We start from the raw sequence: 27,566 nt of genomic DNA on the forward strand, positions 1-27,566 counted from the left end.
ATTTCTCAGGAAAGCTGTAATGTAGGAAGAACTTATCAAATAAAGCTTTAGCTGTAGTATGAGCAGTTTGATTTTTACATGGAATGGCTTGAGCGAATCTGGTAAAAATGGTCCGTTATAACTAAAATACTCTCAAAGCCTCCTTTTGATTGTTCTAAACTCAGAAAATCAATGCAAACTAACTCCATGGGTCTTGTCGTCACAATCGGTATAAGTTCTGCTGCAGGTCTCACAGGTGTTTTACTACATATGCATCTATTACAGGTCTCTACCTTCCTAGTGATGTCATTCTCCATGCCTGGCCAATAAAATCTCTGTCTGGCTAACCAAAGGGTCTTATCCTTACCTGGATGACCTACATCATCATGAATTCCCTGTAATGCGACTGATCTAAAACTCGCTGGCACAACTAATTGCAAAGATCTTTTACCATCCTGGAAAGCGGTTTTACAAAGAACTCCATCTACCACTTGCAGCTTCTTAAAGATTCTCACATACCTCTGTACATCTGGAGATTCTTTCCGTATATTTCCTCCCCTGGGTCTGAAATCGTTTTTCAGGATCTGTAGAACTCTGTTGATGGCTTGATCCCTGGATTGTTCTTCTATCCAGTCATGACTGCTGAGTGTGTCGCAGGGAAAAATCTCCTCATCGGCCGCTTGAGGGGCATCTTCCTCGGAAACACTCTGGCAACATGGTATCTGTACTGAAGCAGCATTACAAAGAGCCTTAACTGTGTCCTTAAAAACAACTGGTTTCCTGGATAGACCATCAGCATCTGTATTTAAGTTTCCACTCCTGTATGAAATCTAGAAGTTGTAATTAGTAAGGCTGGCTACCCATCTCTGACTTGTTGCATCAAGCTTGGCCTTGGTGAATATGTAAGTAAGCGGATTATTGTCCGTTATATCTTCAAACTGATTTCCGAACAAGTAGTCGTGTAGCTTGTCGCAAACCGCCCACTTAAGCGCCAAGAACTCTAGCTTATGTGCAGGGTAGTTCTTCTCACTGGGTCTCAGTCCTCTGCTTGCGTACGCTTTCACCCTCTTTTGACCTCCTTGCACGTGATACAGGATTGCTCCTAGGCCTTTGGAACTGGCATCAGTATGTAGTATAAAAGGCTTGTTGTATTCTGTATATCCTAAGATAGCTGGTGGTGTTGTCAATTTTTCCTTGATGTCACGGAAAGCCTTTTCCTGTTTCTGTCCAAATCCACGGTACTGGTTTCTTCTTGGAGATTGGTTTATTGAGTTCCTTCTGCTTTTTACCAGTTTTGGTCTCATGGCCTTTCAACAAGTTGTTCAATGGAGCAATGATACTGGCAAAGTTCTTCACAAATCGCCGGTAGTAGCCAATGAACCCCAAAAACCTGTCTCAGCTCCTTAACATTGGTAGGTGTTGGCCATTCCGCAACAGCAGCAACTTTTTCTGGGTCTGTGGAAATTCCTGACTCTGAAATGATATGTCCAAGATATGTAACAGACTGTTTGAAGAATTCACATTTTGAAGGTTTAAGTTTTAAGCCATGTTCTTCTTATCTCTGAAACACTCTTTCTAAACGTTTACAATGTTCTTCGAAAGTTTTGGAAAAAATCAAAATATCGTCAAGAAAAATCAAACACTCTTTGAGATGAATTTCACCCATGCATTTCTCCATTAGTCTTTGAAACGTTGCTGGAGCAATTGTCAAGCCAAAACACATTCTATTTCATTCGTAAAATTCAAAGTTACCTACTGAGAAAGCTGTTTTGTGTTTGTCCTGTTCCTCTATCTCCACCTGCCAGTATCCTGACCGCAAGTCTAATTTACTGAAGTATTTGGCACCACTCAGTGTATCAATGACATCGTCAAAGCGCGGTAGCATGTAACAGTCTTTACGAGTCTTTGAATTCAAAACGCGCATATCAATACAAAAACGAAGAGAACCGTCTGTTTTCCTAACTAAGACTACGTTAGAACTATAATTACTGTGGGATTCTCTTATCACACCTGCCTCTAGCATTTCTTTGATATGCTGTCTCACTTCATCATACATAACAGTAGGTATTCTCCTGTAAGGTAACTTAAATGGAGTCTCATCTTCAAGTTTGATACTAAGTATCCAACCAAGTCATTCTTCCCTAGATCCCATGGACCTCTGGAGAAAACATGACTGTACTTTGTCAGTAATTGGTTTACAGTTTTATACTGTGGTTCTGATAATGAAGTCTTATCTACTTTCACACCCAACTCTATAGGACTCACATTATCTGACTGAGAGTTATTCCCCGTTAGGGTACTCCCACTTTCAATAACTTTTGCCTCCTGTAGAGAACAAAGTATTGAATTGGGTCTCAGAGTAATAGGTTTCGCTGAAATATTGCACACCTTGACTCTGACTTTGGGTTTGACAGTATTTGGTGACAAAGTGACAACTCTCGGACACACTGCATAACTGTCATTACTCTGAGAATTCTCAGTCACTAAAGTAGAAATATTTTTGTCAACACCTCTTACTATTCCATTGACAAGCGACTGATATGGTTCTATAGTAATGTTTTTCTTGGTTGTTGTCTTGACACAATATGACTTGCACTGTGTATTGTCAAAAGCCAATCGCCACGCATCAGGTAACTGACAAGACACATGCGAGTAATAATCCCTACATATTCTCAAAATATTTGTCCCAACAATAACAGGACAGTATGTGTTGAACTCTGTATCTGGTACTATCACAATTGGAACAAATAGTTCAATATCAAGTAACTTGATTGTACACTCAATGTAACCTTTGTACTGCAGAACTGAACCATCCGCTACAGATATTTGCAGTCCAAGGGTAAACAACTCTTTAACTCTGGTTTGTCAAGAAGATTGTTGTACTCTTTATCAGACAATGTTGTAATCATAGACCCACTGTCTAATAAAGCATTCATAGTTGTCACAGGATCATTATTTACTATTTACTATGGTTTAATTTGCGTATGCGTCATTTCATTCATTCATTCATTCATGGTGTGAAAGTTCATGACCTCTGATGTCATACGGTGAGTATGGAATGCGTATGGGTGTGTTTGACTGGTTTTTCCAGTCACTGCGCATGGCTGGCGCGAATTTTAGTAACCCTTGCATGAAATAATATTTTTATCACTTCTGATGAAAACCCTCGCAGAGACAGACGTTACTACGGACTTACGTTTGTAACTTAACCTTATATAAATAAGAGTGTTAAATTATGTCTACATGGTAAGTTATTTTAATTAAACTTTTTTATAATCAGTAAATTAAATTATGAATTAAATACTTGATAGAAATTTCAGTTAAATGTTTAATGTGTGAATGAACGGTACGTAAGGTATTCATATTTATTGTAGACCACCATTGATGATATATATACCATGCCATAATTCCATTTGAAAAATCATTATTAAAATATATATACATGAACTAGTGAGCTGTTTGTGTTTTGGTCTGGAGATAGACGTATCCACGTATTGTGACTTTAATTAGAGAAGTTACACCCTATGACATAGTCACACCCTGTAACACAATTTCAACTTCATTTGACTCACCAATCATGTCACATTTAATTTGTTGGCCATTACCTCTGAGTACACTGGTCTCTCCTTGGCCACTAGTAGAGACCACTAAAAGTTTGGGTCCTGCTTCTCTGCCCCTGAACTATGATATTGTCCCTTGGACTTAACATATCCTCTATACTGACCTCTCTGGTTTCCCCGACTTCCTCTGTAGGAGTCACTACTGTGAGAATGTCCCCTAAAATACTCACCTCTTCCTCGGTTAGTACTTTGTCTTCCTCTGAAGCTACCTCTCCCTCTACTATAATCTTGTCTAGAGTCAACTTTAGGTGCATCAAGTTTCATCAAAATCTGACTTAACTTATCCTCAATCTTACCCTCTAACTCTGTCTGTAAATTCTGAATTCTCTTGTTGATTCTTTCCTCAGCTTCACTTTCTACTGCTATACCATGTTGATGTAACCTGGGATTTTTATCAACACCTTGACTCACCTTTTCTGAACTCTTTTTGTTGATCATAATTTCTTTCTCAACCCTTCTAATTTCAAGTAAAAGCTGATCATAGTTCTTAAATGTATCGTACTTATGACGCGTTTGTGATTTTAACCGATCAGAACTCAACGAAGTCCAGAATTTATGACGGAGTAAATCATTCTTAGATGATTTGTTCAAATAACCATTGTCAATTGCATTCTGTAACATGCTTTCTAACCTACACCCAAAAGATGTCGCACACTCTCCCTGAAATTGATATGCATTAAAGAACTTTTGCATGATCATAGCATTATTTGACACTTCACCAAATAAAATTTTTAGTTTATCAAGTATTTCTTGTACACTAGCTTTTTCACCGAGAGGAATAAGCATGGTTTTAGCTGTACCCCGCAGAGATCTTCTGATACTCTGAATAATTACTGTCTCTTTTATTTCAGAATCATTCATTAGACACTGAACCTCATATCGCCATTCTCTATACGTAACATCACCCTTTTGTGGGGGTTCATCTCCAGAAAACTGGGGAATTCTAGGGATTTGAGAATGTGTTACCTCATAAAAATGGGATGTGTTCCCTTCTTGATTTACTTTAAAGGGATTGCTTTGAGGGGGTAAACCACTGAAACTCTTACATTTAACCTCACCATAGGGGTCACCTTTACCAATGTCAGGTACACTGGGAGGGGGTGGGAATTGGTATGGTTCAGAAGTTTTAGCATTGGGGAACATTAATGGCTTTTGATCTTTACTAACAACAGGAGTACTTGTTTTTGGAACATCCGCCTCTGAAACACCTGCAAAGTCCAACTTACTTTCCTCATGCAATGAACCACCCTCATCTTTAGCCTTATCAAGTAACTTCTTGAGTTTTTCAGACACCTTATCTACCTTCTTAGACTCTTCAACCTTATCTGCCATTTCAGACTCTTCAACTTTGTACACAAGTCAAACAAACTTTCAATAACGCTAAAATCTAATGGTCACTCAAATGTATCACTTACAAGTAATAAACTTGATAAAGTACAAGTAACCTGTAATCACCTGTTATATCAATTCATAAAAACGCAGCGCAGATATGCAAAGCTCATGAAAATTTCATTGGCAAGCACACACAAACACTCAGACAAAGTAACACTCATGCACATCTGTCAATAAAGGTCAAGGTTGCCATGTCAGTGCAAAGGTTAGTTGCATGCAAGGGAAGTGCAAAGAAATGATGACCTAATTTCTAATACAAAGATTTTTTTAACTAATTCCCGGTATAATCAATTTCCAAAAGTACACAAATAAAATTCAATTCCAAAACAGAAAAAATAAACTTTACAACTTTTCCGAAAAAAAAAATCAAAACAAAAATAAACAAATAACCTTACAAGTAAATAAATAGCAGGCCTGAATTAAAAAAAAAATTACTTTTATAAACATCAAAGAGAAAAAATAAAGTTCAAATGTTAAACAAAATTGAAAATAAACAAATCGAAAAACAAAATTGATCGATCAGCTGTTTACACAATTACAGGTTCCGGTTGTTCTACCTTTAGATCTAAACATAAACTCGGGAATTCCCTATGCAAGTTTATGACAAAATGACAGAACAAATTCAATCTATTACAGCACAAATACAGACACAAATACAACACAAATACTACTTGTATTCACATCATCAGAACAAATAAACACTGAATTTCACAGTACCTGAGGCCTCGTAGATTACTTTCGAGTCTCCTCGCGGATCAACATGGGTTCATGCGGGTCACGTGGTTCGCCGCGTCTTTGGATCCGTGCGTGTTCCCGCCATTGGTGTAACATTGAACACGTCGAAAATTTGACAAACTGCTTCACTCTTTGTTCCTTGGAAATAACGGAATAAACGCACAGACACACAAACACACAGAATCACCTCTTCATTTGGCTTTGCATAATAGATGCTGGCGTGAAAATAAGTCACCGCTCCGGTTCGTCTTAGCCACGGTCCTCGTCTCAATTTGTCCGTCCCCCGGGGATTGAGATTCCAAGGAAATAAAGCTGTGGTGTGATGTCCCGGTTTATTAGAATTGCGAGGGCGCCATTTGTAGCCAGTGGTAGTACATCAGAAATAACATCTGGTTCAGGTTCAACAATTTATTTACGTTAAAATAAACCTAAAAAAAAAACCGGGACACACACAAGAATCACTGTAGTGCATAGAGCGCTCTCCTGGCAATTTGAGGGTCTTGGGTTCGAGTCCCAACGTGGGCGCCATTTGTAGCCAGTGGTAGCACATCAGAAATAACATCTGGTTCAGGTGCAACAATTAATTTATTAAGCGTAGAAATAAAACGTCAAAAACCTGAAATGTTACAATTACACACAAGATATAGACGACACATAGACAGACATTTAGACAGATAATTAAAACATAATAGACTTTACTTTAGAATAGATTTCTTACCGGGACACACACAGGGATTTACAAATATTACTGTCTGTTATTGACATCTAACCAGTTTGACGGCTAGGCTAAGAGTGCCCGATGTTAGTGCGTGAAAGCGGGAGTTTGGTGAATGGGATAAAGTCATGTGACTGTCCGTCTAGTGTCTAAAAATAACTACTTCATTCACACAAAGTCTTTCATACCACATTCTCACATATACGCAGCGCAAGTATAGTATGGCATTAAATAATACATATCCCTGGTTACATATGAATAGTAAACATTAAACAATAGTAAACACTTTGAAATACATATGAAACACTATTCAAAATCAAAAGTCCATAAACAATACAAAACAGGAGCGGAGGAAACACAAACCTCCAGAACATTGAGGATTAAGCATCTCCTGCTGACCGGTCACATGATCAGGAAATAAAGGAAAAATCCGTCGTCAATTCCGTGTATAAATAATGGACTAACAATGAGTTTGAAAAACATTAGTCAGCATTTGACTGAATGATAAATTCTTAAAGTCTTACTGCTGTATCTTTGGGTTATTTTCTCAGTCGTTGTATTTTCCAGACAGGTAATATTTCTGTAAGGCGGGATTCCACCACAAAGGGAGCTCACTCTCCTTCTTGACCATCATTCCAACACCGCTGACGTCACATTTATACCTCCCTGGGAGAACCTCCAAGTCGTCAAAACGAGTCCGCATGGAAAACAGGATTTTAATTTTTATCTATGTAATATTCCACACGACAACAATGTAACTTTTGCTAATTTCATCTATCGAGGCCGAGTCTAATAATTTCTGCCCTAGGGATTTTGATAATATTTTGGTAATTAATTTTCACTGTTATATTAATTGTTTTAAGATTAAAAAATCGCATATTAATCATCCCGATTTCTTAGGGGGCTATTTCAAAAGTTGTCAAAGTTTACTATTGGAACCTTTGAGAATTTTTTGGAAAAGCGCCAAATTATCACATGTTTTCATATTTGTTGTATTTCTGCCCTATAGGATTCTTTTTCATTCAAGTAGATTAAAGTTATCGTAAAAAGGCATCAAAATGTGAAATTTAAAAAAAAAAAAAAAAAAAAAAAAAAAAAAAAAAAAAAAAAAAAAAATTCACCATCTAGGTTGGTCTTGTAATTAATTACTAAGTTTACTTTTTCAAAGCCCAAATGCCCCATGAATTGCCTTATAACGGAATAAATATTTATCAGTGCGGATGAATTATCGGTGCATATGATTTTTTTGGCAAAATAGCAATGTTTACATTGCTTGTATATTTCTCTGCATGAAATTAAGAAACTGTAAAAAGTCCTGCGCATTCGAATCAGACTCGGCCTGGTTCTTTAACTGCAAAGCAAAAGCTGCAGATTTGTAAATTTTCGTTACTTGCACGTTTTAGAATAAATGTATGCATCTTGGAAATTTGTAAAAAAAAAAATTGCTGGCTCTTTAATTTATCAATGCAGACGATATCCTTTTGTCTCATTGATTAATAATTTTAATAGCGAGCGCAGCTCTTAAAGCAACACCTGTGCGAAGAGAAAATTCGGACTATGCACATTCATTCGACAGAATTTTTTGATGCAGTAATTTGGACCCACAATACATCACTTGTTTTAGCTACGTTCTCGCAAGAATCACGGCAAATCTTCAACAAAAAGTTTACTCGCCTTGACTTAATGGATATATATTGAAGATAAATAGAAAACAAAACGTTCTTCATTAACTTTCAGCACTGTTCAGGCTTTTTCTCGGTATATTGCGACTTACATACGTCATGTGACGTCAGAGTCTAGACACACCAAATGGCAAGTGCGGTTTGACGAGCCCGATCGAAATCCAAACAATAGAAGAGTTTGCGCTCACTCTAACGGTCGCACCGTCAACATATTATACATGTATTTCTATTCTTCAAAATGCTTTTCGAAATAAAATTACAAATGAAATGTGAAAATTAAAGAAAAATGCTTGACTGTGATACTTAAACTTACAGTATAGTTTTGCAGCAGTTCTTTGGCTTCTGCTATTACGGAAGCAACCACAACCTGGTTAGGTTTCCCGAGCCCGATCCTAATAGCACACTATTCATTTGTAAAAGCTCCATTCAGTTTCACTAAAGCAAAGATTCATTTTAAATTGTGTAAAAAAAAAAAAAAAAAAAAAAATATATATATATATATATATATATATATATATATATATATATATATATATATATATATATATATATATATATATATATATATATATATATATATATATATATATATATATATATATATATATATATATATATATATGAGTAAAATATATATATTCTCGAAAGACGTTAATCGACATACAATTAATCAATTAATCAATCAACCAACCAATTAATCAATCATTGAAAGAAAAATACTCTTGTCACCCGCACGACGCAGTGGTTACTTAGGGCATCTGCTTTACTGTCATAAATTAAGGAATTGATCGCGGGTTTGAATCCCAATGTTGGACGTGGAGACCGGTCCTTTGGATGAAACCGAGGTCCCAGAAGCTGCTGGCAAGAAAAAGATCCTTCAATGTTCGTAAGTACCGCGTTTGACAAAATTTGCAACTGTCTACAGGCAAGTGGTGGCGTCTCAATTTGAGTGATATTTCTCAAAAGGGACGTTTAACGAAAAAAACAAAAACAACAGACACAGGGGTCATATCACTCACCCGAGAAATTTGGGTGGAAAAAAGCAGAAATCAGTTTAGTATTTGAAATTTTAAATAAATAAAAGTGGTGGTGGAGGGAGTGGTTGTGGTAATGAATTGAATAAACTTGAATCTACACTTCCTAAGGATGCTTTTATATTATGACCAATCATGACTTTTCTGTATTTGTGAAGAATTTTAATTTTTTTTCTATGCAAAATTTTTATCACCCATTGTCCCCCTACTCCTGGGGACATGATTTTAAAAAATTGAATCTACACTGCATCCATATAAATATGACCAGTTTTAGATTTAAATCTTTAGAGAAGATTTTAAAAGATTTTTCCCTACTTATTCATGTGTAAAACTTTGATCCCCGATTATGCCCCCACCTTACTCTTGGGGTAATGACTGGAGAAAATTGAATTTACACTACCCTAGGATGCTTCCAATAAATATGACCAATTATGGCTCTGTTGTTCTTGAGAGAAATTTAAAATAAATTTTTCCTAAATATCCTTATGTAAAACTTTGATCCCCAATTATAGCCCCATCCTACCCCTGGGGTCATGTTTTGAACAAAAATAAATCTATACAAATTTGAGGATGCCAAGCTCATGTTTGACCCATCATCTGGCGAAATCTCCCACAGAATCAAATTAATAATGAAATTATAACGCCAGTAGAAAAAAGATCAGGGTTCCCTTAATTTTAATTTAAAATTAATGATTTTATTAGGGTCCTTATAATTTACTTTTTACTTTATGTCACCAGTGATAACGTGTAAGGTGAATAACATGAACCGGAAGGATGATTATATTTCAAATATTCGATATCTAGGCTATGTAAAGTTTCCCTGTAATTAAAAGGTTTGGAAGCAATAGTCGATGTATATCTGTAGAAAATGCATGGCGTAATTCCTCAACTTGAAATATTTTTAAATTCAATACAGTAAAACTCGTTTAGTATTGCGATATTGCGAATTCACGGATATAGCGAAGTCATATTGGATCCCCAGCTATGTAAATTTAACGAATTTCTTAAATGGTTATACGGATATAGCGAATTAATATCATAGGTCCAGCGAATTCGTTATAACCGAGTTTTGTTATACCGGACACTTTTTTTGTTTATGAATATGTCTTATATTAACCGCGTCAATTCCTTTCTCATCATATTGATGTTAAAGCAAAAAAACCGAGTTGTTTTAGCTGCATTTTCTTCTGTAAAACATGGCGGTTTAAAAAAGTCTCTGATTTGCAATATCCATAATTACAGATCCAAGCCTGTATTCTGGTGTCCAGGAAAAAAGGACTAACTGAAGAAGATAGAAATTGTTGCTGTGTTACATTCTAGATGCAGGGATTTAAATCTGAAATTTTCGTATCGTCATAGGAAACTCACTCCTTCATGGCACTTCATCCAATACCTGTTTCTTTTTATAGATTTGTGTATTCTTTGCTCCAGGCCCCGGGATCATGAAGCATCTTAAGCTTAAGTCAAAATCTTCATTTTATACTAAAATTATACAGAAGACAAACAGATCAAAATTGAAATGCATTTCAATTCTGATTCATAAGCATATCGATATTTGCCAATTTTTACATCAGTTCAATAATTAATAATCATTTTACGGACATTTGAAAATTTGACTCAAGTTTCATGATCCTGGGGCCAGATTTGAATTTCTTGAATGGAGATTTGAACTTCAATACTTAACATACTTCTATGTAAACTGGTAGGTCATGCACTGTCGATGATGACACGGGGGCATACAAGGAGAATACATCGATTAATGATTTTAAAGACATGCACACACTTTATTCAAAGTATATGTATTCCTGTCAAAGTAAAATATGAAAGACATAAAAGTACATGTAGGACATTTCGACAAGAAAATAAAACCCTGTATTGAAAAAAATCTCTCCATTATTCCTCTTCTCCTTTCCCTTCTTAGGTAATGAATATGTGGAAAACCCCGAGTTTCTGTTCTTTTCACCGACATATATCCAACCTCGTTGATTCGAAAAAAAAAAATATTTATGGCAAAAGTTACCGAGTCTTTTCTTATTCTTTATCTGAAAAACCCGTCAAGGACACGTTGTTTCAAACTTTTAATACTTGATAGCAAAAAGCAATGGCAAGGTGCCATAATTGTCGACTTCTAATGTTTAAAGCCAACGATTTTTATTAAAGGATTTATTGGTCTGGTTTTTAACTTTCCGTATATGAACAATCTTTAGTTACTTCGAAAAGGTAGCACAAATTATGTAACCTGAGTTGTTAGAGATTTATTTTGAGATCCATGAACATTTGACACTTTTGCATTGGACTCTATACTCCGAAATCCTATACCAGTCTGTTCAAAAGGTCAACGTTTTATTGTTTTCTTTTGTTATACATAAAATTTTAAATAACAGAACAGAATGATAAATTGATATTTTGTTGATACGAATCTACTGAACAATATTACTAGCTGCTACATATATTGGAGAAGATGGCAACAGAAAAATAAACAACATGCCATTTATCACAAGGGTTATTTATTAGTTTGCTATGAAGTTCTTTTGCTAGTAAAAACTCCAAATAAGATGTGCTATTTTCAAGTAGAAAGATATGGAGATAACGAACAGTATTCAATCTCAAAGTCCATAAAACAATACAAAATAGGAGCAGAGCAAACACAGACCTCAAAACATCAGAGGTGGGATCAGGTGCTATGAAGGAGTAAGCATTCCCTGCTGATCGGTCACACCCGCCGTGTGCTCCTTGTCATGATCGGGATATAATGTCATTCAGTGTTTAAATAATGGACTAACAATTGGTATGAAAAACCTCAGTCAGCATTTGACTCAATGATGAATTGTATTTGCAGACAAGGTTATTGTATCGACCATAGAATTTACGAAATGATGACTTAAAACGAGACAGTTGATAATCTTGTTTCATCAACTTGCTTGTCAATAATTTACCACGTTTCAGAAATTGTTCATACGTATATCATGATCTTGCGTATCGAATCAACTGAGATATATATACTCCGTATGCAGATAATGAAGGTATATTGCTGCATAAGTAAGGGAAGTTGAAGTCTTTTTGTTTATCATATAGCTTGGTTGTTAGATTACTATTAACGTCTTTTTCAAGTAAAATATCCAAGTATGAAACAGATGTGTCAGACTCTGTGGTATCTTTTATCTCAAGCTCACCAGTAATATCATATCGACGTAGGGATGGAATTGACCATTGTTAATTGACTATACGTCATCGATATATCTAAATGTCGAGTTGAAGGCCACAGAAAGTGTTTTCTTATTTTACGCACGGATTCTGCTTCATATTAATATAAAAATAGGTCTGCTAATAACGGTGCGCAAACGGTACCCAGTAGTTGTCTAATGGATTGTTGAGTGCCCCAGGATTATGAAGCATCTTAAGCTTAAGTCAAATTTTTTTTCTGCTGTACTAAAATATTGTGGAAGTTAAACAGGCCAAAATCAAAATGTCTCCCAATATTGTTTTAGAAAAAGTGTTGTTATTTATTTATAGAGATTTATTCAATGAATAATAAATATTTGACAGAAGACTGAAATTTTGACTTAAGCCTAAGTTTGTTTCAAGATACTGGGGGTTTCCAAAATCACACAGATAGTGTCAATCAGAAATTCAAGCATATCCTTGATGTCAACTTCAGAGTAGCATTGTGCACAATCAGAATGTTTTATAATAAAATAATTTTGTAAATGATTAATGATCAGGTAAGTAAATTTACGAGTTTCATTTTTATCGAAAAAGTAGCTATCAATGATATCCAAAAGCCTGGACTTTAATTTAACGTGGGGAATGGTTGTGTATAAAATGAAAAGTAGTTAGTTTTTGAGCTGCAGATGTTTTGGTAAACTTTTGTGATTTCAAATTGTCCAAAAGTTCTTTTGATTTTTTTGAGTATTCACATCTGTTCCACCTCACTTCTTGAAAATATTGTTGCACAGTGCTCTTAAAGTTTTTCCTTCACTACTGTCAATATTTTAGTGAGGGGTAACGAAAGAGGCTTGGTTTAACATTTACTCGAACCCGCAATGATCTTTGCTAGTAAGGTGAAGTTTCAGAATCTGATTTATCAAAATATTTTTGGAGGCTATAGTTCTGCAGCTACAAACATGTAAATGGATAATTCGTTTTTATTTTAATTTGCTATATTACGTTATCGTAATGCAATTTTATTAATGTAAAAATGACGAAATATATATATAGAGAAAATCTTCAACATTGAAATACCTTTTTGTCGATTAATTATTTGCCTGATTTATACGTATTTTCTTCGAAAGAACGTCCTAGAAACATCTTTCCTTCCTTCTCTAGCGAAAGTGTTAGAATAAAATGGTAGTAAATTCAGTTCAGCTTTAAATTTTTCGTTTATCAATCTGTTATTCCGACATTAATCTTTGCTGAAATAATTTTAAACTAATTTTAATAACTGATTACTATTTACCTGATCATAAGAGAGGATCCACAATAAATGTCTCCGGTTGACAAGGATGCCTCTCCTTATAGGCATCTGGTCCTTCATCCCTCCCCCCCAGTTATCCACAGAGACTGCCTTTTTACCGAATTGTATTGTGAACAGTCTTAATAAGTGCATCACTTTTCCTTTATCGCCATCTTTTTTCATCACTAAAAATAGGTAAAAAAATTACCTTTGTCAATAAATGAAACTAACTTTTTGCGCAAAATTTATGAGATGAGGTGATAAAAACAGATTACTGTTTTGTCGCATCTCTCTTTTCATACTACACTTCCATCATGGCCGAATGGGCGAGAGGCGATATAAAATGGCATTGAAACACTAATTAATGTGGTTAACGAAATGCTGTGTTTTGTTTTTACTGAAAGTGAAATTTTCCACTAGATCTTATTACAGTCTTCTTCTACCCTCTTCTTTTTTATTTACTTCTTTACAAGTTTTTTAAAAAATGACATTAATTTTGCACTTGTATGAATTTAAATTACGCTATAGCATTAAAGGTTCTAGGAGGAACTTTGCCAAAATTTAAAATGATTAGAAACTATTCTAAATGCATGTCAAGACAATGTTAGTTTTTTCCCTTTATGAATCCTGTTTATAGCAAACATTGTCGGTGTCTCTCAGCTATTTCCAGATTGTAACTGTTGATGTCGTCCTTACATGTACAACTAGTTTAAACATGTATTTTTATGGTTGAGAAAATTTGTCTCAAAAATAACTGTAAAAAGTTCAGTGTTTACATAACATAACCTATTTAATGTGCAATCGGAGAGCAGAACCCTGTAAACCGTTTCACAGAGCAATACAAATACAAGTATGTTTTGATGTTTTTTTTTTACATGTAACTCAAAGTTTAAGAGTGCTTATTTCTCTGGAGGAAAGTATGGATTTATTACTTGCAAAGGTGTGTATAGTGATTACTTCTTGATTTTACAGAGCATTTTTGGTGGAAATAGACCTTGGTTGACAATGCATTTAAAGGAAGAATGCAGTTAAATTTCAGTTATATGAATGTTCATCTTTCTTATTAATGGACAAAGCTTACTATCAAGTACATTCCAAAAGGGGTACAGAACCTAATTGTACTTTCATACTTTATATACTATATATAATTTTAATACAATTTTCTGATTGATAATTCCTTGTTGAAATATGAAAACTTATAAAAGTTATCCATACACAATTTACTGTGGAAAGAAAGTCTTTGAGGAGACTGTAGCTCTACTGGTTTATACTTATAAGAAAGGAAGATTAAAGTGGCACTTGGACTCGAACCTTTGCAACAGCAATAAATAGAATAGTGGTCCTGTCTGAGTGTAGTTTCTTTTTTTTTGCAAAATTTATTGCAATCAAATTTAAACTGTTGGAGGAGTAGCCTTTTAAAAGAATTTAACAATTTTTAGTTACCATGGCAACATATTTCAACATAATCAGAAAACAATAAAAACAATAATGTGTAGGTTACTTTACTTACAATATTACCAAGTAATATTAAAATTAGACCAAAACCTAAGAAGGAGAAGCGTTTTAGAAGTAATTAGATACATGTTCCTATTTTAATAACAGTGGAAACACCATTTGTCGAATTTAAAACAGATATACGGAATATTGTATCTTAGTATAGTCCTCTTGTGTGCCAAGTTATACTGAAATAAGACTAAAGTGTAGGAGGAGTCGGGTTTTAAAAGGTTTTAAGGAAATTTCTATTTTTAGTAATCATGGCAACATCGTTCAACAAATTCAAAAGTTGATATAAAGAATTATGTATTTAAGAGCAATATACTTGTGTGCCAAGTTGTAATGATATCAAATGAAAACATTAAGTGTCTTGAAAAATTTTCATAATATTTTGATTTTAAGTAACAATGGCAACACTGTTTATTACTGAAATCCGAACTCAGATATATAGAATGATGCATCTATGTGTAATTAACTTTATGCCAAATTATATTGAAATCAGAAGTAGCGCTTTGAAAAATAGTTTCTAGACAGATATACGACGGAAACCTTAATATTGCACAAGCTCTTCTGCTCTCTGATCAGTAGATCTAAAAAAAAAATGGCCTACTATTTGTTTGAAATAAACTAATGAGCATTCATAGTGATTGCAAAGGAGGCATTGCTACGATTAAACAACTTGCAAAATTGTAATGCTGTTATTTTTTTTTATCGAAATTTTAACTTTTCGAATCCAGTATTTGTAGTGGAAATCAATGAGATCCAGATACGACCAACACTATCGAACTATCGAAAATTGAATTAACGGTGAGTGGTCCGATAAAACAATGGTCTGATAAAACGCAAAATGTATTAATAATACAAAATATAATAAACTTTGATTATTACATTGTTTATTAACATTTTGCGTTGATTTTGACGTAAAATATAATAACACAAAATGTTATAATACTAAAAAATGTGCTGTTGCATTTTGCGTTGTAACAGTCTGCGTTGATTTGTATGCAAAATGTAATACCGTGAAATGCAGTAATCCCGGTTTAAATATTTCATTTTGCGTTGTTATTACATTTCGCGTTGTAACAATGGCCCGATGATGACGAATCAGTGTAGCGACTTTGAGATGACTATACATGTAGGCGAAAGATAAAAGGAACGAAAGTATCTCTTTATCATAATTGTATCAGGGATCGGGTAATAAAAATAAGTAATTTTAATTTACTGTAATCAAATGCATTTTTTCAAAGTAATTAAAAGTAGTTGTAATTAAGTTTGTTTCTAATTACAAGTAATTGAAAATACATTCCAATAATGTGATATATTTCTCAGTTACATTTGAATTACCGTCCCCTCTTGTGTTTTATTGGTATATACGTTTTCGTGGTATTTTTAATTTTTATTATTAATTGCACAATGCGAGATCGAAGATGGATATGAAGATAACAAATAGAATTCAATTTCAAAGTCCATAAAACAATACAAAATAGTAGCAGAGCAAACACAGACCTCCGAGACATTAGAGGTGGGATCAGGTGCCATGCAGGAATGAGCATCCTCTGCCCCTGCTACTATGCTTATCCTGATGCTGGTTTATGTAACAAAATTATTTCCTTGCACTGTACCCCCGCCTCCCAAATGAATATAATGACAGTTTCCATGTTTTCCTCTGGAAAATCAAAAATTTATGACAGATCAAAAAGTAAAATAGGAGGTGCACAAAGGCAATATGTAATAAAGATTCTGGAACGTTTCATTACATTTTCTTCAGTGGTATGAGAGTAGATGCGATTAAGAGATGGGTATCCCACAGCGTAACAGACGGACGTACATAAAGCTAGACGGAAGGACATACCGATTACTATATAAATTTTTTTTTATTATTCCACTACTCCTTTCCGTTCTTATATGAGGAAAACACAGCGTTTCTGTTCCCCTCACCGAGTTACATAAACAACCTCGTTGTATCAAAAAAAAATTTGATGACAAACGTGACCGAGTCTTTTCTTATTCTTTATCCAAAAAACCCGTCAAGGACATTGTTTTCAAACTTTTAAAAATTGATAACAAAACGCAATGGCAGGGTGCCATAATTGTCGATTTTTCATTTGTAAAGCTAACGAATTTCATGTAGGAATTTATTGGCCAGGTATTTACATTGTAACTTTCCTTACATAAAAAATCACTCTAAGTTACTTTGAAAAGATAGCACAAATTATGTAACCTGAGTTCGTTAGAGATTTATTTTTAGATCTTTGAACATTTAACGCTTTTGCTTTTGACTCTATACCCCAAGTCCTATACCATCCTGTTTGGAGTCCTCCATCAAAAGTTCAACGTTTTATTGTTTTCTTATGGTCTGCATAAAATTCTAAATAATTAAATTGAACAGAATATTTCATACACAATTCTATAGGTAAATGGTGGTCTCACAAGTTATTATAAAATGTCAGTCGGCATTCAATTTAATGATAAATTGATCTTTTGTATTTGCTGAAACGAATCTACTGAACAATATTACTAGCTGCTACATATATTGCGGAAGTTGGCAACATAAATATAAACAATATCCCATTTATCATGAGGGTAATTTATTAGTTTGCCCCGAAAGTTCTTTTTCTATAGTAAAAACTACAAATATGATGTGCTACTTTAAGTAGAAGGATTTGGAAATGAACATATTCAACCGTCTATAAAACAATACAAAATAGGAGCAGAGCAAACACAAACCTCCAAAACATCAGAGGTGGGATCAGGTGCCATGAAGGAGTGAGTATCCCCTGCTGATCTGTCACACCCACCGTGTGCTCTTTGTCATGATCAAGAAATAACGGAAAAATCCGTCGTCAGTTTAGTGTATAGATAATGGACTAGCAATTAGTCATAAAAACTTCAGTCAGCATTTGACTCAATGGCGTCATGTTTTTTATTAATAAAGAGGAACCCTATGCATGTTTTTTGACAAAATATGAACATTTTCGCCTTTGCCAAAAAAATATAGCAATTTATGTAATACATGCTCATTCGTCATGTTTTGAACTAGAATATCAAACTTACTTACTGATAGCCTGCATATCATCGTCTGTTAAATATCCATTCAGTTACCAGACATGTGACAATAATTTGGAATTTTCCACGTTTTGGATTTTGTGCACGGTGATCTAGGAACATCATTTGTAAAAAATAATTTTCAAAGAAAACATCGAGGGTTTTTAAAAGTAATGTGATGAAAAATATTGTGTCATTTATAAATAGTTGAATTAAATATTTAATTTCTTTCAAAGCATAATGTATTTATAATGAAAATTCAAATAAAGCTTAAAAAATTATTTGTAGACAACTCTTTAAAGAGTAAAACAAATCTATATTTTTGAGCTTAGACGTGTTTAGATAAATTTGGACTAAATAAACAACAAATGGATTTTCGTGTCAGTGAATGAAGAAATTTAATAAAAAAAAAAAAACAAAAAAAAAAAAACTAGTATTTGTGACAAAATAACATTTATAAGAATTTTTCCCAAATAGATTAACACATAAACATACATGTATGACCTCAGCAAAAAGAAAAAAAAGAAGAAAAAAAAACAACAACAACAAATTGTAATTAACTCGTTATTTCGAGTTGAATTTTTTTTTTCATCCTCTCAGAAATAAGCCTATCCGGCTTTCGTACAAACGATATGAAAGGTAAAATAATTTTCAGAATAATGCTATTTAAAGTTTTTTTTCTATGTTTAGAGTCCGCATGCACCGATCTGTAAAAAAAACAAACAAAACCAGGAGTTCTGAAATTGAATATACTGGTCGAACTCAATAAATTCTCTCAATTTTCGAAACGTCCCGTGGGGATCCGGGTTAGAAAAGGTCCTCAGTACCCCCTTGCTTGTAAAAGGCGACTAAATGGAGCGGTCCTTCGTATGAGAGTGTATAAATCGAGGCCTCGTGTCACAGCAGGTGTGGCACGATAAAGATCCATCCCTGCTCAAAGGCCGTTAGTGCCAAGGATAGGCCTAAATTTACAGCCCTTCACCGGTGGTGGTGACGTCTTCATATCAGTGAAATATTCTGGAGAGGGACGTTAAACAGTATACAATCAATAAATCAATCAATCAATCAATCAATCAATCAATCAATCAATCAATCAATCAATCAATTTTCCTTACTATTTGTCTACAATATGTCAAATTAAGAATACTGTCAGCATTTTGTACGTTGATTTTGCTGGAGAATAGGTATTTCTTTGAACAATTTCTTAAACGAGGTAAGTTATTGACAAACAAGTTGATGAAGCAAAATTATCAGCAGTCTTGTTTAAAGTCTGCATTTCGTAAGTTCTATGCTCGATGCAATGACCTTGTCAGCAAATACAACTTATCCTTAAGTCAAATGCTGACTTTTTTCCATACTGATTGTTAGGTCATTATTTGCACACTGAGTTGTCCATGAATTTTCCCGAAAATGACAAGAAGTGACCGGTCGACAGATAATGCTCAATCCTCCATGGCACCTGATCCCACCTCTAATGTTTTGGAGGTATGTCTTTGCTTCGCTCCTATTTTGTAATGTTTAATTGACTTTTGAGCTCGAATACTGTTTTTTTTAATCTCCATAGTTTAATATAAGCACCTGGTCCCATCTCTGAAAATTATAAAGATCGTGTTTATACCACTTTCACAGATATGAATGGGTTAAAATACATTTGAGATCGATCGCTGTTCATTATCTTCACCCTTTTTGTTAATGAAATGTATATTTAAAATTTGAATTATTGTTGCATACGTTCTGCTGAATAAAAAAAATCAAATGTTGAAGATACCTTTTTAATTATTTAAGCTATTTTTGATAAAAAAAAAATGAAATGGAAATTGTTCTGGAAATGTAAAAATTAACTGTGAGCACACACAATACTATCGATACAATATCCTTTTTTGGCTAGTTATAGAAGTAACTTTAACATATGCTGATATTACCTATTGCCTTGCCAATGCATACATGTACTTCAAAATATCTACAAGCATGCATAAACATACATAGACTTACAACAAAATAAATTCAAGGTAGAGTTTAGAATTTATGATTGTCATGGTTTGGCGCAATTTCCCATGCATGTTTCAATTAAGTTTTTTTCCCCAAATTAACTTCAAAAACAATGAGAAACAAGCTTCATTGTAAGTATTTTTTCTTAATTCTATATACCAAAATTAGTGTATATTCCAGTATATACCAATTGAATTTATTCTTTATTTCAGCAGATTGTGTTCCTAATTTTGGTGACCCTCTACCTTACAAGTGCTGGAATAAGCACCGAGTTTAAAGTACGACAGTGTTCTCAATGTCAGGGGTACACAGAATACTACTGTAACACGTGTAAACAAGACTTTTGTCTACAGTGTAAAGAGGGACATGTTACTGATCTAGATTTTATTGACCATTATGTTGTTATTTATCGTGAAAAATATGAACATATTCCGAAACAAGAGACATGTGTGAGACATCCAGACGAAAAATATGAAATGTTCTGTAAGTCATGTGAAATTCCTGTCTGTTCTCAATGTACAGAACACAGAAATCACCAAATACTGGATATCCAAATATCATATAAGGCAAACCGCCAACAACACAGAAAAACCATTCAAAACATTAGGAGTGAAATTCTCTATAAAAGCTGTTTTCTTCTTAAAGAAATTATAACTGATCTAGAATCTTGTCACAAAGCAGTAGTCAAGCTTCAGTTTAGAATGTTAGAAAGAGCCCAAAAATTAAAGAACCTTATAGATTCTATCGTATTTGATGTTGAAAGTGGACACAAAAGTTTCATCTATAGGTTTTTGAAAGAGAAGAGAAAAAAAGTTATTTTCATTGAGCACTGTGAATACAGATCTGAAGAATTACCAAACAAACCGGTAAAATTCCTGCCATTTCTCAAGATCAACTATCTTCCGAAACTACAAGACACTCTCCAATGCGTTTTACCCTCGCTGACTGAAGAAATTAACAGGCATGATTTGAAAAAAATATTGAGAGAAATCCACGTCACAGAGAAAATAAAACGACAAGTTGAAAATGAAATTATATTCAAACAAATGTCCACACCTGTGTTACAAAAAACTATCAATGTGAATGGCGTTGGTTTTGTAAGGCACCTTTCTTGCGTGACATCAGACCACGTTTGGATCAGTGATTATGACAGTCTCAAGTTGATAAACAATGCAGGTGAAATATTGCAACAAGTGACAGATATAAAAAGTTACTATGGAGGATTTCACACAGTCGATATCACCAGTGATCTTATTTATATAGATGATCATTATAATATTATCACACTATCAAAGGATAACGGAATAAAGTCTACATTAAGGGGGTACACAGAAAAATGGATACCAGTAAGTGTTTACTGCTCACCATTCAGTAAAGATCTTTTTGTAGGGATGTGCCGTACTGATAGAGGTTCATCAATGGTAACACGGTATAACGACATAGGACTACCCGTACAGACAATACAATTCAATTCCATAGGCCAGGATCTGTATACTGAACCCACGTACATCACGGAGAACCGAAATGGAGATATAGTTGTTTCTGACCGGGGCCGTTATGCTGTCGTGGTGACGGATCGCAACGGAAGATATCGCTTCTCCTACACAGGTCCCCAGATGGGTTACTGCCTAGAACCATATGGAATCTGTACTGACGCGTTGTCACATATCCTTGTGTGCGATGGTAACTCCAATAATGTACAGATAATTGATAAATACGGTATTTTCTTGATGTACTTACTTACGCAACAACAAATGACATACAATCCACGAGGTATAAGTTATGATAACGAAACCCACTTTCTTTTGGTTGGATCATGGGGCAATACCAGTGTGAATGTATATAGAACCATAAACAGGCAAAGCTACGCTGATTTTGACAGAGATATAGGGTATACCCGATCTGGGCTTTCATTTAGTGTGATTTGGCACTCGAGTTTGCTCAACACTGATTCCGATGTACAAAAGAAAGAAAGTGTTAGTTCGCGAACGCTCAAAACAAGTACAGTTTCCGATATACCCAATGAAGAAAGTCTGAGTTGGCAAAGCCTCCTCGGAGGTACTGTTTCCAATAGAGGAGCTGGTACGAGTTTGCGAGGTGGTACTTTTATATCCGACGAAGATCTTGACATTGAGGCTAGCAATGATTCTGATATACCTGATGAAGATGGACTAAGTTGGCAAACACCCACCACACGTAATCATACCGTGATATCCGATGATGATCTTGGCAATGACGTCCTTATTAGACTAAACCTTGAAGTAGCACGTGAATTTGAACCGATTGCAAACTGCTGACAAACAAAAGAATACATTTGATAGCTTCTTTTCAAGGAAATTTTTGCAGATTCTGTGATAGGTAAAATGACCTTGTGGATTATTTCGATTTTCCGGTCATGAGAAAGAGCGTGCGCGGGATGTAACCGGTCAACAGGGGAAACTAGTGTTTCGACTGAACTCCAGATACAAATCAAATGGTAAAGTTCAAAATAAAACTGTATACAAATGAAACATTTAATCTGATATTTAATCATATATAATGTTTCACTAATAAAATAATAAAATGATAAGAAAACGCAATTATTATTTATGTCACTTAAAGGCAAGGTTTTTTTTATCTAATGTTTTATATGTGTATTCGTTCTATGTAGATACCGTTATATACTTACATCAACTGAATATTTCTTCCTTTATTTGTTAAGAAAACCCACTGCGTTAATCAGTGCATGATCTACACTAGGCATGTCAACTATACAGATTTCGTGATCAGTGGCTGTTCCATCAATAAAACGTACAAAGACGTTCGCATCATTAATACAATAATTATTTGTTTTAACCCTTTTTAAAATGATAAACATATATAAATAAAGACAATAAAACGCTTTCTTTGGTTGTTAATACGGGAATGAATGTCGCAGCTACTTCAGAAAAAAATTACATAACCCGCTTACGTGGGTTTGGTATTTTTTCTGCAACAGCTGCAACATTCAACTAAAGAAAGCATTTTATTGTTTAAATAATTGCTAAATCTTTATGCAAACAATTATTATTACCAATTTAAGCTATAAATGTGCTATCCATAAATGTAAACATAGTAATTATCCATTTTTACAAACGATCTTTGTGAAATATTGGACACGCAATGTACAGCAATGTTGCGTATACAATTTTATTTAAAAAATGCCTTTTTTGTATTTCCATATTTTATAATTGGATACTTATGCCATTGTATGTCATAACTTATTACATGTTTTACATTGTTATCTTTATTAATATTACTTGTTTTCTTTTTTCTCTATAATTGTTTAAAAGTCTGTAGTCTTCAACGGGAGACTTTATTGTTTTCATTCGAGTTCTTTTTTCCTATTCATTTCTAATTTTGTTTATTGTTGAATTACTATAATTATATCTGATAATGTATTACTTTTACAGTATTGCTTATGCTTATTAATGTATTCATACTTATGTAAAATAGTTTGAATATGATGGTTTTACAGCTACAATTATCTATGCATAATACATAATCATCCGCAATTTTATCACCAAATACTAAAGTATCATTTTTCAAAACACAACTTTTCAGTATTGAAAATGTTCATTGAAAGGCTGGCCTACCAATGGGTAGTCCTAAACTAACACCGAATTAAGTAAGATGCCCAGTCGCCCTCGGACTACCGCATATGCCTTATTCAGGACGGACAGCATATGTGATAGCCCTTCAGGACGGACAGTCATAATAATAGTCATAATTTGAAAAAAAAAACCTGAATCTTCGCTACTTTATGTACTTGCATATAAATATACAATTTTTATGGAAATAGATTTTCCAGTTATATTTCTAAATGTATTGGTGATCCCCTTACAGTACATACCCTGGACCATGAACTTCACCAACCTATAATCATATTTTATGCCTGGAAGATTTCAGATATGATTTACCTTAACTGACTTAAAAGTTCTTTAGTTTCTTAAATACAGGTACATTTATAATTAATTATCTACCCTTACAATAGGGAAAAGCTCTTCGTTTGACAAAATTGTAATCCCGATTACTCAGTTTTCTGAGCTAAGTTTTGTTGACATTTGCGCAGTGGTTCTGAAGAAGTAAAAATGTTAAAGATTTAAGACGTCGATAATAACAACGACGAGGAGAGAAAATAATTGAAACCAGGACACAGTATTTCCCATTCGTGTTCTGTAAAGTAAACTTCCAATGTTTACAGAGATATAGCCGGCCTATATTTTCAAACACAGGTGTTTGGTGTTTGGGTATGATCAATGTCTTTGCTATTTAAACTAGGAACGTCCAAATTATTTAGAATCACTGGACTGGTAATGATATTCTGTTTCAAAAAAGAGAACTTGTAGACAAAGAAAAAGTGAATTGTGACTTCGCATGTTTAAATTAAAGGAATATAGAACGAAAAATAATAAGACGAAATATCTTTAAAGAAAGTTACAAAAAGACTCGAATTTCAATTCACGTATACAATTCCTATCGACGATAGACCAACTTGATTTATTGCTTTAAATCTCTTTCTGACGTTAATATTTAGAAAGTATTATGCTATTGAACGGATGTGTTTTTAGGACGTTTAGATTTGTTAAAGTTTAAGTGGTACGTATTGTCATTGAATTCTTGCTTGAATTTTACTCTTGTTAATTCTAAAGGATTTTATAACTGTATTCCAATTATCAGTGCAAATAATACTTTAAGAGCATTGCAAGAGAGAGAGAGAGAGAGAGAGAGAGAGAGAGAGAGAGAGAGAGAGAGAGAGAGAGAGAGAGAGAGACCTATAATACCATACCTTGTTTTACAAGGCCTGGATATAAAAGTGGAATTTAAAGTTAACTTTTGAAGTTTAATGTGGCTTTTTGGGTCTTTGTGAGTCGTTTTATAAAAATTGCTTTGTTATTCCCAACGTTTATACTTATTCTATCATATGCTGAAAAGTCTAATTGATAAATAGACTTGAGATTTAGCATTTCGGATTTCTGTGACATTTCAGACGCCTCTTGTTGACTATTTAGTATCTTTCTAGTGTTTATACAAGTATCTTTAAGGATGATGTTTACTCAGGTTTCAGAAAACAGAAAGGAAATTTTATAAAGTATAATATGTTAAATCAAAATTGTTCTAAATGGATAAAATAAGCAAGTTTTAAATCAAAAGCAATTTATAAATTTAATATTTTATTATTTAAAGAAAGTATACAGGAACAAAAGTCAATGTATGGTAATGCAGAGGAAATTCGGACTAAAATTTGAACTTTTTATTTTTGTCAAAAAATTTTATTTCTTGCCATATAAATCACAAAGTAATGGTTACATGTATTTTTAAACATCACTTTGCAAATAATATATGTGTTAAAAGCTCACAATTTTTTTCAAATAATTGAATACTGTGAAATAAAGGAATTCAAAAATATGTACAAAAACCAATCCAGACAAGAACTCAATAATTTGATCATTGACCCCATATAATATTAATTCCATGAGAAATAGGGCAAAAGTAATCTGAGACTATAAATAATTTTGAGTTCATATCAGTCGGATTTTTTAAATATTCGATTAAAAGTTGAGAAGAAATATAAATATGACAGAGGAAATTCGGACTGTGAATATTATCACATTTATGGCCTAACCTCTATCATTTGTTTATAAGAAGCAACGCTGTTCCACCATATTTCATTATTTAAAGAGTTTAGTTGCTTGTAATATTTTGTGTGTGAAGAAAAAATTGGTCACTGTGTGAAAAATTGAGGTATTTCCCGAGAAATACTCAGGGACCACTAGCATGAAAAGTAGGTCATTGACCTAGTTATTTGAAATTGAAATTTAACACAAAAATCAAAGGTGTGCAATGTGCAATAGGAAGTTTTTCATTCTTATCAGTGGAATTATCGGTCATCTGAGTAAAGGTATAACTAAAGGGGTCAAACATGAAAATTCATCAATGTATTTGTACAATTTTAACACAAATCTGACTTTGAACAACTTATGAAGCCGTGCAGTTCTGTATAATTGCCGGTTATTTGATTAAGAATGGTTCTTGAAATTCTTAATTTCCCGAATACAAGTATTGATATCTATAAACATACTTGCGAAAAAAAACCTGCATACATTTAGATTTAAGGGGGCCGATTATGGTTTCCATTGCGCAGTATTTCGCGCATCATAGTAAAATGAAACGTATTTACTGTTTTAAAGCAACTTTTTTCGCATAATTATTTCGCAAAATTAAGAAATTATAGGTATAAAATTGAAATGGAAATTTATAAAACTGATTTTTTGACCGATTTTGCAATTGATAGGTTACTTGACGTCGTTACAGTGTGTTTTGACGTAATGATAAACTGAAGCTCTAAAAGAAAGGGGTGATTAAAATGTTATTAAAGAAAAAGTAATAAGCATACGCTCTTGAAATTTAAAACATAGAAATTTGAAAATATCTCCATTATTTTTACTATGTTTTCATATAAATTTTTTGTGCCTTTCGTATTTTGTAGTACTCTATAAAACAGGAAAGTTCGTTGTTTTTGGCATTTTGAGATGCCCCCTCTGGTAACAAGACAGTAGAATTTTGTGTTTCTTACATATATTGCATAATATAGTATAACTAATCAAATATTATAGTTTGAATAAAAAGGCTATTGTAGTATTTGTATAATTTGCTATTAAGTGCTAAAATTAACATTTTCCTATATAATCCAATAGTAAATATACCTGTATTTTGAGACATTTCCTCAAAATACCTGGACAATAAATTTCCCCCAAACTTGGCACGGACACTGAAGTTAATGTATGTTATATATGGTATAAAAATGAAGATTTTCGCTATTGTAGTTTTCACACAATATAACCATAGACGGCCCCTTAAAAGAACATGAAGATAATTTAAAACATGAAGCCGCTTTTGGCGACTCACACATTTGGCGGTTTTTCTCTAAGGTTTAACACTGATTATATTTGTTATACGTTTGCTCATATATGTAGAGTTCTTGACTATAGTTTTAAAAAAAAATACATTTCTTTCACTTACCGATATTTATTTATAGATGAAGCTCGATAAATCGTCGAAATAAGTCAGAATGATATCCGTAATAAAAGTAATTTATTTTTTTGAAAATGTTCAATACGCATTGTCAATGTCAATGCTTACAATATTTCACAAACGATTTGTACATGTTTCAAAACGTCGATTTCAGTGCATTCTAAAGACAATGGTGAAATCACATAGCTAATACCGCTAACGTTTATACCTATTATTTGTTTTAAATAAGATGAAACGGCACCTAATTGATGATGCGGTATCTATATTCGAAATGTTATTCCAAATGGTATTTGAAGTAGCCTTGATCAACTACTGCCCAAGGTCACTGTCAGTTGATGAGCGATGTAAAGGTCTCTCCATTTAATCTCAATAAAA

General features: G+C 33.6%; 2 protein-coding genes across 2 annotated transcripts; one reads left to right on the forward strand and one right to left on the reverse strand.

Moving 5' to 3' along the window:
• Positions 1-3,626: 3,626 nt before the first annotated feature.
• Positions 3,627-4,931, reverse strand: LOC134281721 (uncharacterized). The gene has a single exon (XM_062764153.1). It carries the CDS (start codon positions 4,929-4,931, stop codon positions 3,627-3,629), a length of 1,305 nt encoding a protein of 434 aa, XP_062620137.1.
• Positions 4,932-17,681: 12,750 nt separating this feature from the next.
• Positions 17,682-22,435, forward strand: LOC134281723 (uncharacterized). Its single transcript, XM_062764154.1, has 2 exons — positions 17,682-17,687; positions 20,351-22,435. Exons 1-2 carry the CDS (start codon positions 17,682-17,684, stop codon positions 22,433-22,435), a joined length of 2,091 nt encoding a protein of 696 aa, XP_062620138.1.
• The last annotated feature ends 5,131 nt before the right edge of the window (positions 22,436-27,566 follow it).

The sequence above is a fragment of the Saccostrea cucullata genome, unplaced genomic scaffold (assembly GCF_032062105.1).
Source record: "Saccostrea cucullata isolate Sc308-1 unplaced genomic scaffold, CSIRO_AGI_Scuc_v1 ctg398, whole genome shotgun sequence".
NCBI lineage: Eukaryota > Metazoa > Mollusca > Bivalvia > Ostreida > Ostreidae > Saccostrea > Saccostrea cuccullata.